The 24,321-nt window shown below is 40.7% G+C and overlaps 1 protein-coding gene and 2 long non-coding RNA genes across 7 annotated transcripts; 1 reads left to right on the forward strand and 2 right to left on the reverse strand.

Annotated features, from left to right (window-relative positions):
* Window positions 1-2,251: 2,251 nt before the first annotated feature.
* On the forward strand, window positions 2,252-7,416 carry LOC116182708. 5 transcript variants are annotated; one of them, XR_004147591.1, is made up of 3 exons: window positions 2,252-3,657; window positions 3,712-6,500; window positions 6,556-7,416. It is a non-coding gene; the product is annotated as an uncharacterized LOC116182708 (long non-coding RNA). The 5 variants fall into 5 exon arrangements; XR_004147592.1 differs by having other exon boundaries at window positions 3,712-4,471; window positions 4,588-7,416; XR_004147593.1 differs by having other exon boundaries at window positions 2,252-3,475; window positions 3,533-3,657; window positions 3,712-7,416.
* A 4,908-nt stretch (window positions 7,417-12,324) lies between these two features.
* LOC116159784 lies at window positions 12,325-14,651 on the reverse strand. Its single transcript, XM_031472863.1, has 2 exons — window positions 14,393-14,651; window positions 12,325-14,236 (listed from the first exon to the last, which is right to left on the reverse strand). The coding sequence occupies exons 1-2, from the start codon at window positions 14,413-14,415 to the stop codon at window positions 12,985-12,987; spliced, it is 1,275 nt and encodes a 424-aa protein (XP_031328723.1). The 5' UTR covers window positions 14,416-14,651; the 3' UTR covers window positions 12,325-12,984.
* Window positions 14,652-15,734: 1,083 nt separating this feature from the next.
* Window positions 15,735-16,612, reverse strand: LOC116159785. The gene is made up of 2 exons (XR_004143051.1): window positions 16,222-16,612; window positions 15,735-16,159 (listed from the first exon to the last, which is right to left on the reverse strand). It is a non-coding gene; the product is annotated as an uncharacterized LOC116159785 (long non-coding RNA).
* Window positions 16,613-24,321: the final 7,709 nt, after the last annotated feature.

Genomic DNA, 24,321 nt, shown 5'->3' on the forward strand with positions numbered 1-24,321 from the left:
CTTTACTGGATTTGGATTTTACACCTACCAACGTTTGTTTAGATTTTACAACAATCGATTTAATGGACGGTGTATTATCTTTTTCAACGGAAATCGTTTAATTCACAAAGACGATGATTTTTATGAGCAAAGTCAAGTGACATTTCCATGGCAATCGTGAAATTACGAACATCCGCCCACTTAATTAGACATGTATTCGAGTATAACGTCAATATGATTTCATTGTATTTCCTATTTTTAAATTATACTGCAGGTATAATAAAAAATACTATAAGATACACGTGTATACTTGGTCTTTAAAGTACTTGCAACGTTAAAGGCACTACGCTTTGCGTCGTGCCCTTAAACTCGTTGCGCGTGCTTTAAAAACTTGATTATACACTTGTGTCTTAATATACTATGCCCTTAAACTCGTTGCGCGTGCTTTAAAAACTTGATTATACACTTGTGTCTTAATATACTATTTAACACCTTTCATGTTCTACTCAATTAGTTTTATGTTCACTTCGAAATTTACCGGTGCAATTTACTATTACAATACTGCTCACAACTGTCAATAGTTTAGTTTGAACGATTATCATCTCCTTGGTTACGTTAAAGGAGTTTCAGACATAATAGATTAACCTTCATTGCTTTACTGTTTATTAAGACTCTGGTAAATAGATAGGTACCTACACGTGGGATGTAAAATTAGAACATTACTATTTGTATCGTAAAACTTCTTTGTTCACCAATACAGGCTCCAGTATTGCCCAAGTTTCTCATTGTTTAAAAATTTGAAAATAAACATAAATATTTTCGCATATGGGGAGCAAAGGTGAGGTAAAGAATTTACGTTTAAGCTGATGCTTTTTTTAAAAGATAATCAATCAAATAAATGTGTTTTTCGTCGACCTCTTTATAACAACATGAATTACTCCTTAGCGTGCTCCTTAGTTACGGGTGTAGCAATAAAGCTCATTAATGGTTAGCAACGTTAGCAACAGGGGGTAAATACACAACAGCTTGATTTTTAATCGAATAATTTTATTTTTACAGGAAAGTTTTGTCGCAGCGGAAAAAACTAGAGATCAAAAGTGCGATAAAATCGCGACAGCTTTAGCTGGAACGATTTTATTATGTGCTTTTGATAGAGAATCGATTAATTTTAGGAATTTGCATATTAATTTTGTTTGAAGTAATTTTAATATTCCTATAGGAATCGATTAATCATTACCACTTCCATGAAATAGATTTTGTATTGTTTTTATTGATAACAATTAAATCCAAACAAAGGATTTTGGTTATTTTGCTTCATTGATGGGGAAAATATTGCATTTAATTTTAGTGAAACCATTCCTTTAGTTGGGTTAAAGGTTTGTTTAGCATTGAGCGGTATGTGTATATTTTGAACAGGAAAATTTACCATTAATTTATTATGTGGTGAAGATAAATTTTAGATAAGTATCAAATTTAGCCAATGTCAATACACGTGATCACGTTTGCATTTTGTATTTATTTTAATGAACCACACCGATGTTCTAAGTCCAATAACTTGGCCAGAAAAATTGAACTTGATCGATCACATGTGTATTTATTAGAGTTCAATCAAATTAAATTGGATTTCAGATTGTAAGACGAGATAAGAGACCAAACCTCCGTAAGGTGTGGGATTTAAAAACATTTTTATTACTGGGCTAGCCGTGGGTCAAATAAAATCAATTGCCATAATAAAAAATTTTTCCAGTGCCGACTTCTAATTGTTCATTTCAGACGATATCTTGTTAATTGCTATAGGTTTGATGGTGATCAGCAGTGCAGTTAATTATAAAAACATTCGAAAGTGACACTTGGTCAGACTCCTGTCTCTCTCTCACAACCCTTGGCTTATAAAAAAAAGCGCGCGCTTTTGAAGAATTAGTCCAAAACCTTTTCAATCCCTTCGAATAAGAATGAGCCGAGGGTGAAGGGCCTATATGCCTTAGTCTGCTCAACAAGGTGACGTGATCCTTTAGAAAGCATCACCTCAATCTCTTCCCACATTGCTCCTGCGTCTTGTATTTATTGTACAAGCTAGGCGTTTCAGCTCGGAGTTTCTGAAGCTCTGCTTTTACCAGTCTTTTTTTTGGGACAGCTGACTCAATACACCCTGTGCTGTGTATGAGTTTGTAAAGATCGGTAGAGACTATTTGGAATCTAGCCCAGTTCGTGTAGTGATAAGCTACATGATAACGCCAAACAGAGGTAGGTACTGCCACATTTTGTTCAATACTCCTTTGCACGTCACTGACAGAATAGAACACCAATTTTTGGTATATTTAATGAGAAAAATATTAGAGACTTGTGCCCAGAACAAGTTGATCTATGGACTTGTGGTAGGTAAACTTTTGTAGAACTGGATATGCTGCGATCAACGATGCCAAAGGTTTTTGTTTAATATTTGACATTGACGTTCGAATTTTTTGTTGGCAGTTCTCACCTTTCGTTATTCATTATCGGTAGTCGCTTTCAACAGAATTGTGGTGTGTCTGAAGTGCTTTTAGTCGAAATGCATAACCATTTACATAGTAAAGCTAAGGAATGGGAGGCTAGTTTCATCCATTATTTTGAAATGGACTATGAAGATTGTGATCCTTTATTTCCATTGGGAAGATAGAGGAGTGTATCCTTATATAAAAGCAACTTTGTTCATATTTTTATTTTAGCGTTCGTAGACGTTACCATAGTATAATCCTTCATCACTAGATACTCAACTCCTTTTGGAAATACATACCGATTTTTTCAGCGTAGCATTTACGTATATGCGTTGTGGTAATGTCCCAACAACAACTTTTGGTATCTGAAAAAACCGTATATTCGTTTAAAGGGTTCCCTCCTACTGCATAAATTTGTTGTTACTATTTGCCTTATAACGTGAACTGTTGTTTGGAGAAAACAAAATGAAACGTGGGTAGATTTGTTCGTCGTTGGACTCCTTATCTGTCGCATTCCTCCAAATCCCACCCAGATTTACGCAGGCTCACCAATAAAGCTCTAACGAGCCTCCGTACGTACAGAGAATTTTATAGGGTAGAAAAAATGCACAATCTAAATTATATAGATACGGAATTATAATCTTGTGTGTGTGAATTTTTGTTTATGCATTGTAAGGAAATCAATTATTTCATTTATGTATAACCCGGTTTTTTATTTAACCGTAAGACACGTTGATACAGTCACCCGCAGACTGGTATCTCGGATACATCTGTAACATTGCGTCTTATGGAGCCGTTCACACACGCATACTTCTCGCATACAGTACCGGCGACTAAATTTCGGTTTCCCGCTAGGTCCAGTCGCCCGGAGATTTTACGACTTTAGGGAACTGATGGGCTATTGGTTCATATGGAACTCTTTACAGGAGGGTACCTTTTCATTAGCAACCGGTCAGTGCTGTTCGTCACCTCCGCCCGAAGAAACAAAATAGTCATAAAATGGAGCGCACCTTTGATGTATTGTATAGTAAAATGGCTTCTGCAACGTCAATTTTATCAGGTGTGGTGTGACTTTACAGAAACCCGCCCGCCACTGCACTGAAAATCGAAGTACCTCACTGCGTAAGGCTGGAATTCTGATGACAAAGATACAGTATTTCGCATACAGTACCACCGTGTAAAAGAGCTCTAAGGAAGCTAAAAGGTAACTGGAAATATAAAGTAAAAATCGCGGTTTAGAAATACAATTCTATTTCAGATGCAAATAGAGTAAATAAATAAATACTGCACTATGTGTGCATATTTAGGGTGAGATAAATGAATCAGATCATTGTAATAAGGTAAGAACAAAGAGATCCGAGTTAAATACGTCTATCGCAACCCAAAGTTAAATGACAAATAATGAGACAGGAGGCTTTAAGCGGCGTTACATGGGGCGAACCTGCGCCGCGTTGTCGCAAAGCGCGAGGTGCAATTTTAAGTCAATCAGTCCTCTGAATGGATCCCGAAGACTGAAATTAATCCAATAGCGAAAATCATATCGATCGAGCCACCGTCATGCTGCGGACGAAGGTTTTCGCAGCATTTCGAAGAAAGAAAACAAGAAGCTTGAACATATCCACGGCGTACCAGGATGCCAGAAGCGGCGTAGGTAGGTGCGGATAGCGCCGATCCTGACGAACGGAGTTAGGTCAGAGCCGGGACGTGATGACATGCGGTGGCGACGTCTTGAGCCAAAGCGACCAGCCTCAGTTGCTTATGTAGGGAAGGTAGGCTTGCCCAGGCACAAGTGGTTTTTGCTGGCCCTTGGTGGTGCTTATTAACAATTCGTCGAGGCGTCCGGCGTTGCGGCGAATGGGGCGTTTGCTGGTAGTGGGGTCCTTCCCTGGCGTTCCTAACAACGGCGGGAAGTCTATAGTCGGTCCGTGCATAGTACAGCTGGATGCAAGATAACTCTCCTTGTGAGTGAAAGCCGTGACCCGAACTCGTCTAGAACTGGTGGTGCACAAACGATAAAGGTATTTAGGAACAATCGATGCGAAGTATGTTTTGCGAATCAATGTTTCTTAACTATTTGCTGTACAGGATTGTTACGCTTCAAACCCCATTTACTAATTATGTTATTCTATTGCAGCAAGAACATACCTTAAAGAAAATAAGAACCGTTTCATAATTTAATAAAGATTATTGACTTATTATTTATCCCTTTACCTTTTTCCTTAAGAGGCCAGGAGAGAATTACTAACTGATAGCTATCGGGCGCACATTATACATAATTCCATAACAAGAACCACCCGTAATTTAATTAAGGTATGCGAAGATTAGCCAGAGGTAGGATGGAGTAGAAGAGGTATTTGTAACATCCGTTACAAAATGACACCCAAAAACGGGGCTTACGTATTAGAGTGTTCTGGAGAAGCGATGAAAATAACGGGAAGGACACACAAACAGGAATTGATGCTTCACTTGACCTTCACTGTGGAATACTGTTTGTTGAAATCTAAGAACCTCGTGCGTTGCCGGATGTTTCTACTATCGTTCTGTATTTTAGTTCAAAAAGGTATTTGGGCATTTGCTTTTATGCTTTCAGAGAAATGTATGTATCTGTGCCACTAAATTACATTCCCAACAGTTTCTTTTTGAATCAAACAGCATAGATAAAAAAGGTTTTGTATAATATAAAAAATCTATAAAAGTATAATCAGCATTGTTACAGACTCGCTTCAGAAGCTTCTTGCGATACGACCGATGTCTGAGACTGATTAGGGCAACTGCTTTTCCTTCTGCACACCCGCTTCCTCTTCCTTGAACAACTTCGTCTGCGCATCCTTCTTTTTCTTCGTTTGCAAGTACGCCTCTTTATTTTCCGTTTGCATTTGCGTCGTCTCTTCTGTAACTTACATCTGAGCTTCCTTCGCCCAGGTTTACACTTAGTTCGAAAGGGCTTAGCAGCCCTTCCGGCCTGTGCTGCTCTGCACTGGTACTTTCTTCTGCGAAATTCACTCATGTTGCACCACCGGCGAGCTCCTTCGAGCGTCAGCTTGCATGAAAGCCACGTGGGGTATTTCTTACGCAGCTCTTGTAAGAAATTTAAAAAGGGATTTTTCGAAAAGCGGGAGTTTTTTCGTCTTTTGCAGATTACGTTTGTGCCCTTCTCTCTACGTCTACGTCTTCTACATGCCATAATTTCGGAATAAAATTCTCTGAAAGGTCAAACTAAAATTTTGAAGTTAACAAAACAATCTTGTTTGATACGTTAGTAACGCCCAGACGACTACGTAGTTTCACAAATTTCCTATGCAACTAACAAAGTTTGTCTATGGTTACCACTTTATTTTCCAAGGAGACGTAAAAACAATTTTGTTTCATAAGTTAGTAACGCCCAGACGATTACGTAGTTTCACAAATTTCCCATGCAAGTTACAAAGTCTGTCCATGGTTACCACTTTATTTACCAAGGATACGTAGCATGTCCGGAGAAATACAGACATTTACACGTCGATATTTCAGAAAGAAGAGAAATGTGCAAGAATTCGAAATCTGAAATAAAATGGACAACTTGGGGTTCACGATTTCCAAGCAAGGTATAGGCATTTTCGGGTTTCAAAACACCCATTTTTTTAATACTAGTGCTTTTGATTACTTAAAAGGAGCGCAGTTCTAGGGTGTACTCAAGCAATAAATGGCTTGAGTAATAAACTAATAATTACATATTACAAGAGAGAAAATTTTGAAGACAAAAATGACATGAAAGCCTGTTGCTTGGCAAATTCGCAAATGACATTTGTAAAATGAATGCCATGAGTGAAATTGTCAAAGAACTAAACCCGACGAAAATTGATAAAACAAATTTTTCTCGAATAATATTCGAGACGAAATCAAACATCCAAACAGACATGCTCATTTAACAAAATAAGGTAACTGTGATTTGTGGCTACAGGTAAGAGCTTTGCTATTAAAAGACTGCCGCTAGTAATACCATTTTGCCAGTAGTTCAAGGTCTGGCGATAAACGTCACTTTTCTGACGAGAGGAAAGTTTTACACAAGTAAGAATACCTTTACAAATTACCGACTCTTATGACGTTACGACGTTATTTTTAGTATTTGCGCATTATGGTTACTGCTATTTACCACCCCCACGTTAGTAAGGGAGCAGAAGACGTAGTCGCCTTGAAAATATACACGAGACAGCAGGAGCAGAGACCGAAAACCTGAATGCGAAAGGAGCAGATCACGCAGCCGGAATGACGTGACGTGCTGGTATCATTTCAAATTCGGCAACAAGACCCGCACACGCACATGTCAAGTACCATACAAGAAGATTCAGGGAAACGACCAGCCCTCCGTTAACATCGGTTACGAAATGGACACATAACCACCGCCGACTCTACGTAACCAACCGCTCATCAAAAGTAGTTTTTAATATAGGTACACCGGCGCTGAAGTCTGCACATTCCCAAGGAGGTAAACAGCCTACAAAGAGCTCAACACTTCTACAGCACTTTGAAACGAGGTACCGAGGTGTACAAAAGGATGTGCATCAGCGTAAAAATCTAATCTGCTCCAACTTTTATATACTACCGCTGCATCATAGAGTAGATCAACCGCCGCTCCTCTACAAATGCTCAAGGTTTACCGCTGTCAACAGCGTAGATCTAAACACTTTTACAACTCCGGAGAGGGAGAAGAAACATCAAAGTAACGTGCTAAAGAACTTTCCCGCTGGAACAGCAAGTATTACCTTTGTCATGGACTCCAAAACCTGTTCATAGAAAACAAATCCCCTGGAAGCTGGTTTAGTGACCCATGTTGCAGTGCCCTAAGGAGTCTCTGCCAGGTCCGCTTACCGGATCCTCGATGCTTCCCCCTTTGTTCATTATTCCGTCGTTTATCGCTACCAAAATGTTTCAATCCTTGTTGATGTTAGAGTCAAGTTGTTCAATGTTACAATTTTTGCTGTGTTCAAATACCAAATAAAAACTGTAAAGGTTTTGTATAATATAAAAAAAACATCTATACAGGTATAATTAGCACATAAGTAAAATTTTTAGACGTGATGATAATCCATCATTATTATAGAGTCGCTATTAGCTTCAGCTATTTGCGATACGACCGATGTCTGAGCCTTAGGGCAACTCGAGGGGCAACTACTTTTCCTTCTGCACACTCTCTTCTTCCTTCTCGAACAACGTCGTCTGCAACTCCTTCTTTTCCTTTTACAAGTACGCCTCTTTACTTTACGTTTGCACGTGCGCCGTCTTTTCTGCAGCTTACATCTGAGCTTCCTTCGCCCAGGTTTACACTTAGTTCGAAAGGGCTTAGCAGCCCTTCCGGCCTGTGCTGCTCTGCACTGGTACTTTCTTCTGCGAAATTCACTCATGTTGCACCACCGGCGAGCTCCTTCGAGCGTCAGCTTGCATGAAAGCCACGTGGGGTATTTCTTACGCAGCTCTTGTAAGAAATTTAAAAAGGGATTTTTCGAAAAGCGGGAGTTTTTTCGTCTTTTGCAGATTACGTTTGTGCCCTTCTCTCTACGTCTACGTCTTCTACATGCCATAATTTCGGAATAAAATTCTCTGAAAGGTCAAACTAAAATTTTGAAGTTAACAAAACAATCTTGTTTGATACGTTAGTAACGCCCAGACGACTACGTAGTTTCACAAATTTCCTATGCAACTAACAAAGTTTGTCTATGGTTACCACTTTATTTTCCAAGGAGACGTAAAATGGTCGGCGAAATACTGACATTCATCACGTCGATCTTTCAGAGAAATGTACCTACAAAAATTCGAAAAGTGAAATATCACGTCCAAATTGGTGTTCGCAGTTCATAGCTTTTCAAGCAAGGTACGGCCATTTTCTGTTGCTGAAACGCTCATAGTTCTTACACTTTTTATTTCTCTTTTGGAATTACAGATATGTAATTCGGAAAATGTTTTGTCGAATGTTAAATTACAACAGAGAAAATTTTGAAGTTAAAACTGACATATAAGTGTGTTGCTTGGCAACTTTGGCAAATGACATTTGTTAAATGATTGCCATGAGTGAAGTTGTCAGAAAGCGTTAAATTTGAACTAAACCAGAAGAACATTTAGCCAACAATAATTGGTGCCGAATAATATTCAACAAGACTATTTCGCGAAACCAAATAACTAAAATGACATTGCTCATTTTACAAAGTAAGGTAACTGTTATTTGTGGATATGCTACAGGTAAGAGCTTTGCCATTTAAAAGACAGCCGTTACTATGTAATTTTGCCACTAGTTTAAGGTCTGGCAATGAATGTTCGGCCGTTACAAATCCCACCCTTACCAAAAACGACCTAAACCCACCCCTAGGTGACCAATATCTCCAAAACCATATCGACTAAGCACTCAACACAAGGACAACACTCCCGAAAAATCTAACACCAAATCTCCTAGTTCAACATCCATACCAAAACCTAGATACACCCCTTCCCATGCATACACAAACTACAGTCTGACTCACGACGCCCACATAGAGTCCTTCGGCAAATCGGCCGGCACTAGGATAAAACTAACCAAAAATAAAAATAAAAAAACGCAAGGGTTGCTACGCTCAATCTTCTGACCCACGAACACCGATGGTATCCAAGACAAAACGACCCTCAGTGGCATCACAAGAAGGTTGCCTAAAAGAGGCGAAATAAAGTTATAGGAAAGATTGCTGCACTGGCACACCACTCCCGAGCTTCTGCCTAGCCTACGGAAAAGAGAGGATCGGCAGGAGGGCACAGCTGCCAGCGCCTTACACCCCGAAAGGCCCAGAATTCTCCCAAAGAGGGGAAATGAAAGGAAGCAAGAATAGTAGAAAATAGAACGGTATGCCAAAGATTAGTTTAGTCTCTTCAACATCGACACCCGCAACTCAGCCTCAAGACCGCAGCAAAACAAGAAGCCTATTGTGAAGCGATAGAACTCCTAAACAAAAAAAAATAAATTAACTGGGAATCAAAATAAAAAGGGTTATCACTAAGTTTGGGATCACAAGCGGAATAAGGAAAGAGAATAAATTGGGAAGGTAGACTGCCTTTGCCCAGTCACACCAACATGCAAGCACACTCCAAACATCCAGGGGACCGATCCTAGATCCTCGACACCCCACCCATTTCTTCCTATGAAGACTAAAAACCCTCCCACCCAAAACATATAACCCCGAAAATTCCCAACCTAGAAGAGTACATAGAGATAGACGTACAGGAAACCCACCCACAAAAAAAACAAAGAAATAAAGAATAGAAAGGAAGGGCTCTGATCTTCGAGCAGGGAATTGTATCCGAAACGAAAATAAAGAGTGGATACAACCCCTAAATGGACCGTCCAACGTCCCCAACCAACCAACCCGAATATATAAAAGCGACTCACTAATCTGGACAGCGTTTCAAATCTTTTGCATGCCAAGTGCCTCTAAACCTACCATCCGTGTCTTGTAGCTCGAACATCCACGGGGAAACTTTCTGAAAGATAACAAAGGGCCCAATATACTTTGGCGCCAGTTTCGAGGAGAATTGTTTCGTGGCATCCGATTGAGGAAAATTCCTTCGATAAACCTTTTCGCCAACCTTATAAATAACAGGACGGCGCCTCAGATCGTAATGACGTTTGTTTTTCTCCGCCGCTCTCTGTAACCGAAGCGCAACATTGTCGAAAAGCTCACGCAACGCCTTCGCTCTAACGTCCCTATCCTCCGATCGGTCAATCTCAAAATCAGCTATAAGTGGCCTATCCCCTACCGCATTTGTCGCAAAATCTCGACCAAAAGCTATGAAATAAGGAGTATGCCCCGTCGCCTCGTGGACCTGAGTTCTAATAGCACAAGTCACCTTTGACAAGTGTTTATCCCAATCCTGTTGATTTTCTTTAATATAACACCTAAGCATGGTCTCCAACGTTTTATTCACGCGCTCGGTCGGATTCGCTTGGGCATGGTAATTCGCAGTGAATATCTGCTTGGTCCCATACTCTCCTAGTAATTTCCGGAATTCAGCACTACGAAACTGGACCCCATTATCTGAAATAAGAATCTTAGGCTGACCAAACATCAGGAACCACTGGTCCTCCACAGCCGTGCAAATAGGTTTCGCAGTCGCATTTCTCAAAGGAACAGTTACAACAAATTTACTAAACAGGTCAACCATCACCAGGATATATTTAAAACCCCGCTTCGATCTAACCAAGGGTCCAATCAGATCTAAAGAAATTACGTGAAACGGTTCTTTAACCACCTTCCTAACAGCCATCAGACCTGCAGGTTTCTGCTGCTCGGGTTTATTAATGAGACACACTGTGCACCTACGAACATATTTTGCGATATCTGACTTCATCTTCGGCCAAAAGTAACGTTGGTTAGCCCGTCTATAAGTTTTGAACACCCCCGGGTGACCAGAATGAACGTCATCATGACACGCTCGCAGAATCTCCAACCGTTGCTCTTTAGGGACGACATACTTCCAGCCCTCATCCTCAACTGACTCGGAAATACCCTCCCCAAAATATCTGTAGAGCTGAGTTCCTACGACTCTCCAATCTGAGTATTTCAAGGGATGTTCGTTCACGTTTACAATCATTCGACGATACCACGCATCTCGTATCTCATTCTCATCGGCCTTTCCTACCTTTAACGAATCAATAACGGGTACAGACCTAGATAACATGTCAGGGACGACATGCTCCTTACCCTTCCGATGAACGAGGTCAAAAGAATATTGCTGTAGACGAAGATTCCAACGACCCAACCTCCCCGATGGTTCCTTTAGATTATTCAGCCAGCAGAGAGACCAATGATCAGTGATGACCTTAAAATGGGTACCCTCAATATATGGTCGTAACTTCTCAATACTCCAAAGGACTGCCAGACACTCACGTTCCGTAGTAGAATATTTACGCTCTTGTTTGGTGAGGGATCGAGATAAATAACAAATCACCTTTTCCCCTTCTTCCGGATAATCCTGACTCAACACTGCCCCTATACCAAACGCACTAGCATCGGTTTGAATTACGAACGGCCTATTGTAATCTGGACATGACAAAATTGGAGCAGACACCAGGCAACTTTTAAGTTGGTTAACAGCCACATCCTGCGCCTCCGTCCATTTAAATTTCGACGATTTCCTTAACAAGTCTGTAAGTGGTTGAATTAGAGTTGAAAAATTCGGGATAAACCGACGATACCACGACGCAGTACCTATCAACAACCTATCAGCACGAACCTCCGAAACTTTAGTCGGTGTAGGAATATTAAGAATGGCTGAAATTTTATCCGGGTCGACTTGAAGTCCATATTCGTTGATGACATAGCCTAAGTATTTTAGCTCACTCCGATAAAAGTGACACTTATCCCGATTCAGGACTAACTTTGCGGCTCTCAACCGCTCCAGTACTTTAGTCAAAACCTCAATATGTTGGTCGAAAGTAGGAGTAACAATTATGATATCGTCAAGATATTTGAAACAGAAAGGTTCCAAATCTACCCCCACCACTCGGTCTATTAGTCGTTGCCAAGTAGCTGGTGCTGTGTGCAACCCAAAAGGAAGACGTTTAAATTGGAAAAGACCTCGAGCTGGTACTGTGAACGCGGTTAAAGGTCGAGAATCTTCGGACAACGGTATTTGCCAATATGCCGACTGCACATCGAGACTAGTTAAATAGCGAGCGTCCCGTAACCGGTCTAAAATATTAGATACAAAAGGCAGAGGATAAGCATCTCGACGAGTGACTTTATTTAATTGACGAAAATCAACGCAGAACCTCCAAGAACCATCCTTCTTCCTTACCATAACAATCGGACTACTCCAGGGACTGGTTGATGGTTCAATAACCCCTTTGTCTAACATTTCTTTTAGCTCTCCTTCAATAGTGCCGGTGAAACGGGATAGTAACGCTGTTTGATTGGTTCCACATTATCGAGAAGTTCAATTTTATGTTCCACCAAATCGGTGCAACTAAAGGACGTGGGCATATGGCCAAAATAACACTCAATAGCCTCACTCAGCCTGCGTTCCTGGTCCAGGTTCAGGTTTTGTCTCGAATTCACGGGATCTAATGAATTCACCTCGACCTCTCCCTCAGCCGCAAATTTCCATTCCTTCGCCCGTAGATTCGGCACAATGCCCATCTGAGTCCAGAAATCCACCCCCAGTATTAAAAGTTGGCCCAGGGTCGGCACGACTAACAAATCTATTACTTTAACCGTCTCCTTCAATTTAATTGGCACTCGAAGAATCCCCACGCACGCACATACCTGGCCATTTGCAACAGTAATATTTGAGAATTCGGACTTCAATAATGGCAATCCTGTACTCCTTAAAATTTTACAACCTCTCTCCCCGATCACGCTCCTAGTGGCACCTGAATCAAGTAATCCTAGCATTTCCTTTCCGAGAATATTGACCCTAATATGAGGCCTCTCATCACCCTGCACATGCGAGAATACAAAATCTAGCAAACATTTCACCCTATTGGCCTCCTGAAATCTCCGAGATGACATAGGGCCCACATCTATCATCTCTCTTACTCGTTTTTTGACCTAGGGTTGCAGCGACGACACTCACGAGTTGTAACATCAAGTTGGCCACAGGAAAAGCAGTGCTTCCTAAGCGGTCGATCACAAAATCTAACTAAATGCCCAGTCTTCAGGCAGTTCCAGCAGTTAACGTCACCAGTGTTAGACCCAGACCTCGAATTCGACACCCTAGCCTCAGACACACCAGGTGTAACCACACAAGAAAGTTCAGGCTCAACAGAAGCTAAGTGACTTTTCCGAGAGGGTGCCTGGTAATGATCCGCTCTATATTTCCTTGTTTCCAGCTGCAAACACTCCTCCTCCAGTTCTCTCAAGGATTTAACGGTTGGTAGCTGCATGGTATAAAAAGGTGCCAAATTGCGTACAAGAATATCTAATTGTATATCAAGCGGTATGTCCCCATAGCGAGAAAACAAGGTGGTCATGCAAGAAAAATATTCAATGAAAGGCTCACTCGGTCCCTGAACCCGTGCTAAAATCTCCTGAAATAACCGCGGCCTGTAATCAGGTGGTAGGAAATGCTTCCGAAGCAATTCAGACAATTCGGTCCAACTTGCACACCTAGTGACCACTGATCGATACCATAGTAACGCTTTACCCTCGAATAAATCCAGCGCAGATGCAAACAACTCTCTCTCAGACACATGCCTCGCCTTCCGCAACTCATCGACCCGCTCAAGGAAGGACATAACTGATGTACCCTTCGGATCACCTGAGAATTTCAGCCCCCATTTCTCTACAGGTTGTGGTTTCGAAGTTCTGGGAAATTTAAATCCCGTCGCCCCTCCACTCTCTACAGGCGAAGAATCCGACTCCTCAGATAAATCTTCCTGTACAACCGGATGACTCGACCTGGCAATCACACTTAAATTCGGAGTACTCGCTTTCACAGGTTGCTTCCCACCTTCCACCCTACTGAGCAATGCTGACACCTTCCCTAACCACTTACTGCGACTTTGCAGAGTCTCCTTGCTCTGAGTAGCCCCCATAGGAATACGATTAACCCGCCCAATTAAATGTAATATTCGTGACGTACACCTCCGATAAACACTAGCTCGCCGCTCCTCCTCTACGTTCTCGATTAGACCAACTAATTCCTCATACTTGTCCTTAATAGTACTCAACTCTCCCTCGGCTGCTAAATCATACTCGGGGTATGTTAATGAACGATCGGTAGCTTCCAACTTAAATAGGGACCTCAGACTACTACGCATTTCATCTACAGTCATCTCCGTCTCACTCACACCCCTAACTCTCAATTCATACTGAAGTTCATCCTTTTTCAGATGATTAATACCCAACAATAACTTAGCCATTATCCCTATAGAATATAGCAGTAACTATCCCCAGAAGAAAATTTAACAAAAGGAACCACACAATTAATCTACAAAGACAAATTCAAGCACAAGCGGAATCATGCACCCAAAAAAGTAAAATCGAGCCCCACGTTGGGCGCCAAAATCTGCAACGCCAACTTGGCAAATAGCCGAAGCAGAATACAGTAACCAAATAAGAATGCAGTCACCTATGGCGCTACCACCCTACCTGCAATTTCCTCCTCTCACTGTCAACTCGACTCAAATAAGTATAGGCAGCGCACCCTTGCTCTAGCTCAGGGAGACGGGTGGGGTTCCACGTTGGCCGGAACCAAATCCTAAAAGTGATAAAAAAAGTTGTGGGCGCCACCGACTCGGATTCCCAACCGCTGCTCTAGTACCGGGAGTCGGTCCGTAGATGGTAATTTAAAGAAAGAATCGAGCGACAGCTCACGTACCCAGGGTACTCACACACTCTCGCAATCAAAACACAAATACATACAACTTGACTAGCCCTCTTTAATAACTATTTAACAAATCTCGAAAAAAATTGTAAGTAATAACAAGAGTAAATAATAGAATCTGCAACTCGTGCCACACAAACCAATTAAACGGTCGCCGAATCAAGTACCCAAAATCTCCCCCCCCCCTTTTAAAATGACAACAAGCAAATAAATAATCCAAAATTTAAAGGACAACAATCAACCCCCCCTATGACTTCGACGTCGAACACCCGAGTAGCAGGGAATAATATCGGATTTCCGATTTATCTGCTACCTCAAAACGTACCAAGCAAATGTACGCAATACGAACTATTACACCGATCAGTTACACATAAATACTTAAGATACCTGGTGATGCATCACAAAGAATCAATTTGGGCCGCCTGATTTGCTGCCACCCAACACACAAAATTCAATAAATAAATATATATATCAAACTTACCACAGTGCGAAATCACAGAAGGTTACCCATATTAAAAATCTATCATGCATAAATAACATATATAAAACCCCTTAATTGGTATGACAATTACCAGCAGCTATCACTGGTCCCCACCCTAATAAAGGAAACAAATAATTTCCCACAAGAAAAATATGTGACACACAAATAAATGTACTTGATTATGCCAGTGACGCTATTCAATAGGTATGTTAATTAAGTGAATTCAAAATCGTTACATTTAACCGGCTATGCCAGGTTCCAATATTAATTACACAACCAACAATCTCCCAGTATCTTACTTGAGATACGAAGGACTTCAACTAATTACTAACAAGTCGGGTTAAGCCAACAGCTAAATAGAATCTATCAGATTCTCTGCTAGTAATAATTTACGTGAAATTCCAAACCTCGCATCAAAAGTAACGTTTTCCAGAGGTGTCACCAGCATGTACACGAAACAACCAACAATCCACTTAGCTGTGCGGGTCCTCGCCTATCGGTAAACTCGAAGGGATCGCAATGGGACGGTACCGGTGAACAGCAAAATCGGCAACGATGTCTCGGAGCTGTCTCCGACCAGAACGATCAAGTTCTCGGACAGGTGTCGCGCTCGAACTTGGTACACGACGATTCCACCCAGTTAACGGCTTCCCTCCATTACAGCCATGCATAAAATTCCTCCGACGTTACGACAAATAACCCTCCATGCGGTACAGACAATCACAGTGAAACAGGTCTCCCCGGAACTCGAACTCGAACAGTTTTACATATCCTTCGCAGCTCACATCCAATACCAAAACTCCAGTCTGATTACACGAGACCCACGACTGTTCCCACGCCGATAAGTGACAAAACAAATACTAGATTCACGTGGTAATGTAGATCCGTCACCCAAAATCCGCTGCAAATATACCCCGTATGAAATAACGAAATGACCACAAAAGAATAAGGAATGACTCTTACCTTCGACCTGAAGCGGATGATCAAAATAAAAGCCGATAAACGCCTTGTTGCATAAAATCCGGCCAAGCCGAGTGCCAGACCAAAGCACCAATTAAGTGGATATCAATTAAATCCCGCTAAGCGGCATTGAGACAAACTCCCCAAATATCCAATTCCAATATCCAAACGGATGCCTCAATGAACACAATTAATTCCAACTTTTTAAATGCGCAACATTACTTTTCGGCGTGCTAACACAAAATGCACTCCGATCGCCATTTCCTTGTCCCACCACCGGCTTTTAATCGTAAACCCCAAGGTAACGAAATAGGGACTCCAAGCGGTAACAAGAGAAATTACCTCCCGGTGGCCAAATCTATACACGACACAATTCATACTGCCTAAAGATATAACTGGCCGTCACACTTACCTTCATGAAAAATTGAACGCTTCAAATTAGTCCCTTCTGAAGGAAAGGGTGGACCCTCAACTCCAAGATCGGGGTCCCCTAAGAACAAAATAAGAATTACCTACTCATTAAATTTAAGGCACATCTAAGTTATGTTAACAATAAAAGCAATGAACAAAAATATTTTTGTTTTTAATGTACTTACCTATCTTTTGAACAAGTACTTTCGGTTCTGAACCTTCGAGGGCTTTCAAAACCATTAATTGTCCACGAAAAAACATACCTACTATTGAAAAACAACATTCCACCTTTACACACTGATTTTAAGGTTATCTTGACCTATACGCTAATGAATAAAGGGGCCAAGTAACATTTTATTATTATTTCAATATGGATGAAGGTGCTATGTGACTTTGACTCCTTTATCCAGTATAGTTTGTGAATATGACGTTACATAACCCCATTATCAACTAAATATCTTATAAAATAGTTATACTTTCACAGCTTAGAAGGGTGCAAATGCTGCCTTTACACATAATCCTTCATCCATGACATAAAACGCAAAAAATCAAAAATGTCACATAGCCCCTTTTATCCACTTGTCCCTTCAAATGTAGGAACGTTACCTTTTAATAAATCATTCCTATGTAAGTAAGATTTTACAGGTATTTTTATTTTTTTGGTTTTTTGCATTTTTTTCACACAAAAACAAATACATAACCTTTTTTTGTTCTAATTCTTATTTGTGGCTATACAAGCAATACAAATAAGGTAATTCCCATGCGCAAAAATGCTGTAGACCGGTGTAATCTGTTCGAAAGTTATATTGATGCAGTTCAAAAGAGAAATAGGTCGGTAGGAACATTATCTCGAAAGTAAACTAACAGCTGTTCAATCACTAGCTTAAAGTCGAGATCATAGTTGAGAATGTCGGGTGATTGAAATGTTTGTTGCAGGTAAAGAAATCTGCCTTGTTTTTGTGCGTGGACCACCTTTGTCTGTTAGGTGAGTTTGTTGGACTTTCCTGTTTCCCGGCAGTATGTTGAACTGACGCCAGTGGCGACGGCGTGGTGGCGGATGGAGATATAGAAAAAGAGATAATCCAGAAGAGTGTTATCTGAGAGATGATAAACACTACAAACGTACACATGGTTGGGAAATGGGACGGTGGCGGCTACACATTTAGGTGCCGGAGGTACACAGGAAGAATTAATTTTATTTATTTATTATCCCTCTCTTGTTCTGGGCCTTCAATAGGCTTGCGCCCAATTACAGAGTGACCCGCATAATGCTTTTTAGAGGTTCCTCTGCAGAAGGTCTTAAGTTGTTCTATACTACTCCGGTATTTACCTTACGAATTAGGAAAACTGCAGGAAAACCTAATTCTGAGTAGCTGGCAGAATGCTCGAAACTGGCCTAAGGTAATTCCAACTCTGCCACAGATGAGAATTTCACCTCAACCCAGGTTCGAACACCCGGAGGGAATGGTGTGAAAGAGAGGATGGTGTTGGGAGCTATTTTTTTTCAGTTATTGTAAAGATCTGTATTTGGTCGGAGTAATGGAGGTTATTATCAGGGGACATTTGCGGCGTATGCCACAAGATTTGATGGCACGAGAACGAAATCCATGATTGTGAAATTAAGAAATTATGATGTAAGGAGTGGAGACCGCTACCACGTTTACGCAGGACGCAAAGGTTCTGTGGCTGAGGCAAGATTGGTCAATTGCCTGGATGACCTCCTAACGGTGCGGTGGTCGGGAAAATATGGATAAAGGTGAGGGCTACGGTAGGTAGGAAATGGGTTTGACGGAGGTAATGGGCAGCTTGGGGGAGTGGGGATGATTCACCGGAAACGGTGTGTCCGCGAATCTGGATTGGGGGGGGGGGGGCTGCTGGTGAGCTGGGATAGGGCATTGTGGGGACAGGTGGCCAATTTTTGTACACATGGAGCAGTACTTTGGTAAAGGATATGGAATGGTTCGCATGGAGAGTGCCTACTAAACATACAGACACCGTGTTGGAGACGATGCTCTAGGGTGGATTTACTGGTAGTAATGTTCTAATAGATACCAGACTACTGGCTAAATTAGATTGGATATCACCGTCGCAATTCAAGGATTCGAAAGGCGATCCTTCCATCAAAAGCAAAATATCATCACTGAGGGCGACTGTATTAGCGACGTCACCACAGTTTCCGACACCGAGATCGTGTGAACCGGAACTTGGGGCGCCTCGATCGAAGGATGAATGTTCCTCTCGCCTGACGCCTCGCATTGCCCTCTCTGCAACAAGTCTCAAGCATCCGTAACGGCTTCGAGTTCCTCGTAGCCGCCTGTTAACTCGGACGGGGTTAGAGGAGTAACATGGCGAACGAACTCGTCCATTAGCACATCTGCGAGAGAGAAACGCCAATAGACTACAATCGCTAATTAGCGAAAGTATCTAATGGGAACTCTGTCTAATTTTGCTAAATCACCTGATTAATTGCAGAGATTTTCTAGACTTATAGCTTCGTATAAAACTACAGTGCACAGGTTTAAATAGCGAGAAAGTAAGCTGTTCTTACGGTCGCTTGAAGCTGAATCGCTAGAAGCAGATCGAGGTTTTCTTTGTCAGATGCTTCTTCAGTTTATTCAATCTATGCTCTAAGTTAAAGGTCTCTCCTGCCGGAGTTTTCCTATACTAAAATACCACGAAAAGCGCTTAAAAACAAATAATTGTTGAGGTCCATCTTGATCTTGAGTTTATTCACAAAATGGGGTTAAACGTTAATGAAGATCCAAAACAACCAAATATTTAATTGTTGTACAAATTAAGCTTAAAAACAAGCTAAAAACTCGCTGATATCTCCGAACGATCGGCCCATCGACAGTTAATGAAACTCTAAGCTTGCTATTTATTAATCTACAAACAATTGATTCTAACGACACAGAAGATAACCCATAAAGTAGCAGTAGTTTATATTACAAGAGCGGAAAACGCCTTTTATCGTGCCGAGCGTTAATGCGCCCATAGTTAACGCAAGAGGTAATATACTGGAGGAGTGGGCTTCGGAGCTGGATCTGGCTGCCGTTAACAGAGGGAGTACGCCCACCTTCGAGCAAGGGGCGCGTAAGGCCATCATCGACGTGACTTTCGTTACTGATGCGCTGAAAGACAGAGTCAAGAGATGGGAGGTCCTCGAGGAGTCGTTAAGTGACCACCGCTACATCCTGTGGGAAATAGGGGCGAGAATTGCTTTACGGAGACCACGACAGGCGGCGAAAGAACCCGAAACGGGCTGGAACAGCAAGAAAATAAACCGAGCGGCTTTGGAGGAAATCCTGAAGAAGGCCGGGAGTGCAGAAAACTGGCAGGTACCTAAGTTAACTAGGTACTAGATACCTCCGGGTTCGAAACCACCAGTTTACTGGTGGAACGAGGAAATGGCAGCGCAAAGGGCAAACTGTGTGAGAATGAAAAGGCAAATTCAACACAAGAGACGAGGCGGCGGGGATACCTACGAAGAAAGCAGAAACCCGGGAGAAGAGAGAAGGAAGCTGAAAAATCTCATCAAGAACAGCAAGGAAGCAGCCTGGAGGGAAGTCTGCGACGAATTGGACCGCGACACATGGGGGAAAGGGTATTAGATCGTAGCTCGGAAGATCGGCAGAAGGCAGCCACTGATTATAACGGACGAAGAATACGTCGAGGAGTTAAAGAACTATTCCCGGAACACCGAGATCTGGTCTCAAATGCAACAGGCGACCCAGTGACGAGTGAGGAGGTACTGGTGGCGGCCGCGGGGCTTCCAATCAATAAAGCCCCCGGCCCAGATAGGATCCCCGCAGAAATCGTGAAGGCAGTAGCGAAGGCGAAGCCGGAGATCTGGGTACGGATCGGAACGAGGGCCATGGAGACGGGGATATACCCGAAGGCATGGAAGAATAGCCATCTGGTTATGATTCCTAAAGCCACAGGGGCGCTCAGGCCGATATGCCTGATCGACTTTGCCGGCAAAATATTGGAGAAGGTCCTCAAGGAGCGAATACTTAAACAGGTAGGAGAGAAACTATCCTCGGAACAGTATGGTTTTCGTAGAGGCAGATCCACAAGAGATGCGTTGTTGCGGATAGTGGGAGAGATACGCACAGCAAACAGCGGAACTTGGAGGACTCGGGAGATCGCAAAGATAGTCGATACGAGAGAGAGAAGGGCGAGCAAGACAGAGTATAAGCTAGAAGGGGAAAAAACACTAACAATGGCTAACATCCAGGTGGCGAACACCTGCCACCGAACTGTTCCCGGGCGCGAAGATAGCACATAGGCGATACCCGGCCGGGCTTATGTATCTTAGAGAGAGGAAAGGGTTTTAGTGGGTAAACCTTACCTAGATGGGAGTCCCACACACCCCCTGCTATATTGCCAAGCGGGGGAGCCTATAAAAGGTTTCCCGAACTTCAATAAAAAAAAAAAAGGTATTTGCAAAATTCCGGATTTCGCAATTTGCCGGTAACATTTAAAACGATTGCAATTGCAGCTTTATGGAATCCACTGACAGATGGCGCCAACTACAATTGAGGTATGCCAACGAATCTCGACCAATTAAAGCGGTGAGCCTAAAACAAAAATAACCACTACGTACTTACGAAAACAAACTGTTAAACATCTTATGGTAGGAATGCCCACATCATAATAATGTTATACATTTGACATATTACAAGACAATATGAACATTCATATATTTCTGTGTTATTAAAATGAATCATTCTTAATTTATTACTTTGGAATTGTTTACGATTATAGAATATTCATGAAAATAAAAAAAACATCACTAAATAAGACCGCTATACTTGTAATTGTTTTAGCTACGGGTCCTCGCAGAAATCATTTTGGCATAAAAATTTGACGTGAAATTCCAGTTTTCAAAGTATTAATACTATATAAGCTACAAAATATTTAAATTGTCCACTCTTTAGGGAGCAGGTAGACTGTAACATATTTTTCCTTTGTTGCGGTTCTGCTATTGTCTCTTATTAAATTTTATTTAGCTTACGCTAACTTTGTTGTGTGACCTCACACTGAAAAGAATCATTTCTGTTGTATGTATGCCGTCAGGCTACATTTACATTATTATCTTTTGTATAAAAATATTCGTACGATGTAACAAATTGCGTAAAGAGTTTATAATTTGTTAAAACATCACATAGAAAGCACTTTTATTACGAGTAACATTGGTTGCATGTAGAAAAATATATTCTTTTTACGTATTGCCGTTATAGTCTTGGTCTAACGGTGTGAAAATTGCATACACCGAAAGTTGTCAAAGGGAGTACGTTGCATTCGATATGCATCTCATTGAAACGAGAACTAGAATTTCTTAGGTTGCATGGATCTCGATTCCTATGGCTAATATATTATCAATAATGACCCGGTGGAGTAACTCAAAAAATACAAAATAACCTGCAGCCCATTAGAAGACAAGTTTATCAAAGGCTAAATTCGACATATTTCCATTACATATTATTCACGTATGATTTTAAGCCTAACTCACATATTAATCGATACATTTTTAGATTTGTAATATTAATTATGATGCCAATAAATTATTGATGCTTTATCAAAACACGAAAAACTCGTTTGGCATACTCCCAAGACGTGTAAAACCCAAAGGAATTTATTACGCCGCTTTAGATGTAAGCAAAAACTATCTTTTAATTAATGCCATGTAAGGGAGCTTCTTTTTAAACCATTAAAACTTATTAGCTTTAACTTGAAATATAAATCGCAAAATAAATACATGTTGGCGTGTCTTCGGTCAGAATTAAGACGTACAACTTGTTAAGACTTAAAACTTTGATAATACACAACAACGCTAATCGCCACTAACCATACAACGAGGGATTATTGATTCACTTCCTTATCCTTCGCCATTTGTTAAGGTTTAGGTTTGCATTTTTCATTCAAATCGAAGTTACAATTAAAACTCGTAGAAAATTAAGATTTATAACTGTGGGATTATTGCTCGTTACTGCGAAGTATTTAGGAAGTTATAAGTATAAAAACTTAACGAGCCATATAAATAAAGGAATTGATGCATAACCAAAGTATTGGATTGAGACATTACCAGTAGTAAATTATTGCCTTACATATATCAGTGAAATAGTTCTTTGGATCTATATTACACACCGACGCGATATAACAAATCTATTTAGTCCTAAGGGCGCCATAAAACTTCCCAGTTCTTCTTATTCAGAGAATCTTTGTGAAATCGTCTAATTTAAATTTTTCCTTTTTTTAAATAGCAATTACAACAAACGCGTCTACGAATTCAGGTATATTTCTCACTTAATAATTTTGGTTTTTATGAGGGTCGAGGATTTAGACGTATTAATTTAGTTGTGGTTAAACGGTTCGGTTTAATGCAGCAACATAAAACGGCGTAACTTTAGTGGCCATTATCACATATTTTATTTATTTCCCCAAATCAACTGTACCGGAATCTTTCGGTTTTCGAACGTTCGGTGATGAGTGGTGGTGGTGTATCCACGGCTGGTGTTAACTCTGAACCTTGGTCTAGCATGGAGTAATGGGCTATACTTAAATAATTAATTAGGACGGTGAATAGATACACTCTGGAAGACTGGAAATGCAAGGGTCCTTCTACGTTATCTTATCTTTGGCCCCCAATCACAGGGATGTATTACGGAGTCTAGTTTTCTTTGAGCTAGTTGAATCTGTCGGAAACCGCGGAGGATGATGACTATTGTGTTTGCGTCAGATCGAGTGACCTAAGCCCAAAACCAAGAGACCAATGCAGCACTATTTAACGTGAAGGCTGCTGTTTTTTTTTAACCTACCAGAATTGAAATTACGGATTTACAAGTGAATAGCCTGCGTTACAATTTTTCCTTACAAACTTGTTAAATCTAAGAAAACCACATTTACAGGAAATATAAACCAAAAACCTTATGAAAGACACATAGTTCCCTATTATAAAATACTGAAAGCAATACATTGCAAAAATGTATAAGAAGCCATTAACGACCCCTTTTAACATGTTAATGTTAAAGCTCTTCAATGAAGATTAACTGTTGTTTTAAATTGTGAATTTCTTTTTCAGAAAGATGTGTTTATTGTTTTTTTTTACTTTTAAAGAACACTTAGCGTTCCTTTGACTCTCTGTTTTTACTGTGTACTCTTTAAAGAAAGGAGTACATGGATCAAATGTATTGTACCGTAATTTAATTACGCCATTTGAAATTAACAATAAATTTATAAAAGTCTTGAAATGGATTGATTTATAACAGTTAAAATATTATTTATCTATATTAGTCTTCAACCTTTCTTAATCTCTTCAATTATCTCAAAATTTCTATTAGTCTAAAAAAGAATGTCCAATTTCCGAAATCTTATGATCTATAAACATACCCTTTTAATAAGATACTGATACAGATATTTCTGTGTAAACAAGGTCAGTTTGGAACGTTGAGATTTAGGTGCAGGCACTTGGGAAGATTAAACGCTCATTACAACTCATTTAATCAATTTCGTGGGATTATTTACGAATAAACACCAAACGATTTTGCGTATCTGCTTTGTTTATCTATTTCATTGTAAAAGAAAGAGTTTGTCTGAGAAATGTTAAGGTTATGACAAATTTTATCTCAATTCCTGTTATCAATTTGTTTTTTTAATGCATTTGTGACAGCTCTGACTTGAATTATTGGG

Source organism: Photinus pyralis, unplaced genomic scaffold, assembly GCF_008802855.1.
Source record: "Photinus pyralis isolate 1611_PpyrPB1 unplaced genomic scaffold, Ppyr1.3 Ppyr1.4_LG1, whole genome shotgun sequence".
NCBI lineage: Eukaryota > Metazoa > Arthropoda > Insecta > Coleoptera > Lampyridae > Photinus > Photinus pyralis.

Bases quoted from the DNA above. Each gene is read 5' to 3' on its own strand.
- LOC116159784 (XM_031472863.1), bottom strand. From the start codon at position 14,415: ATGATTCCGCTTGTGCTTGAATT. The intron at 14,237-14,392 runs TGTCTTTGTAGA...TAGGGGTGTGAG, and splicing joins ATTCCGCTTGTGCTTGAATT to TGAGACGGAGATGACTGTAG.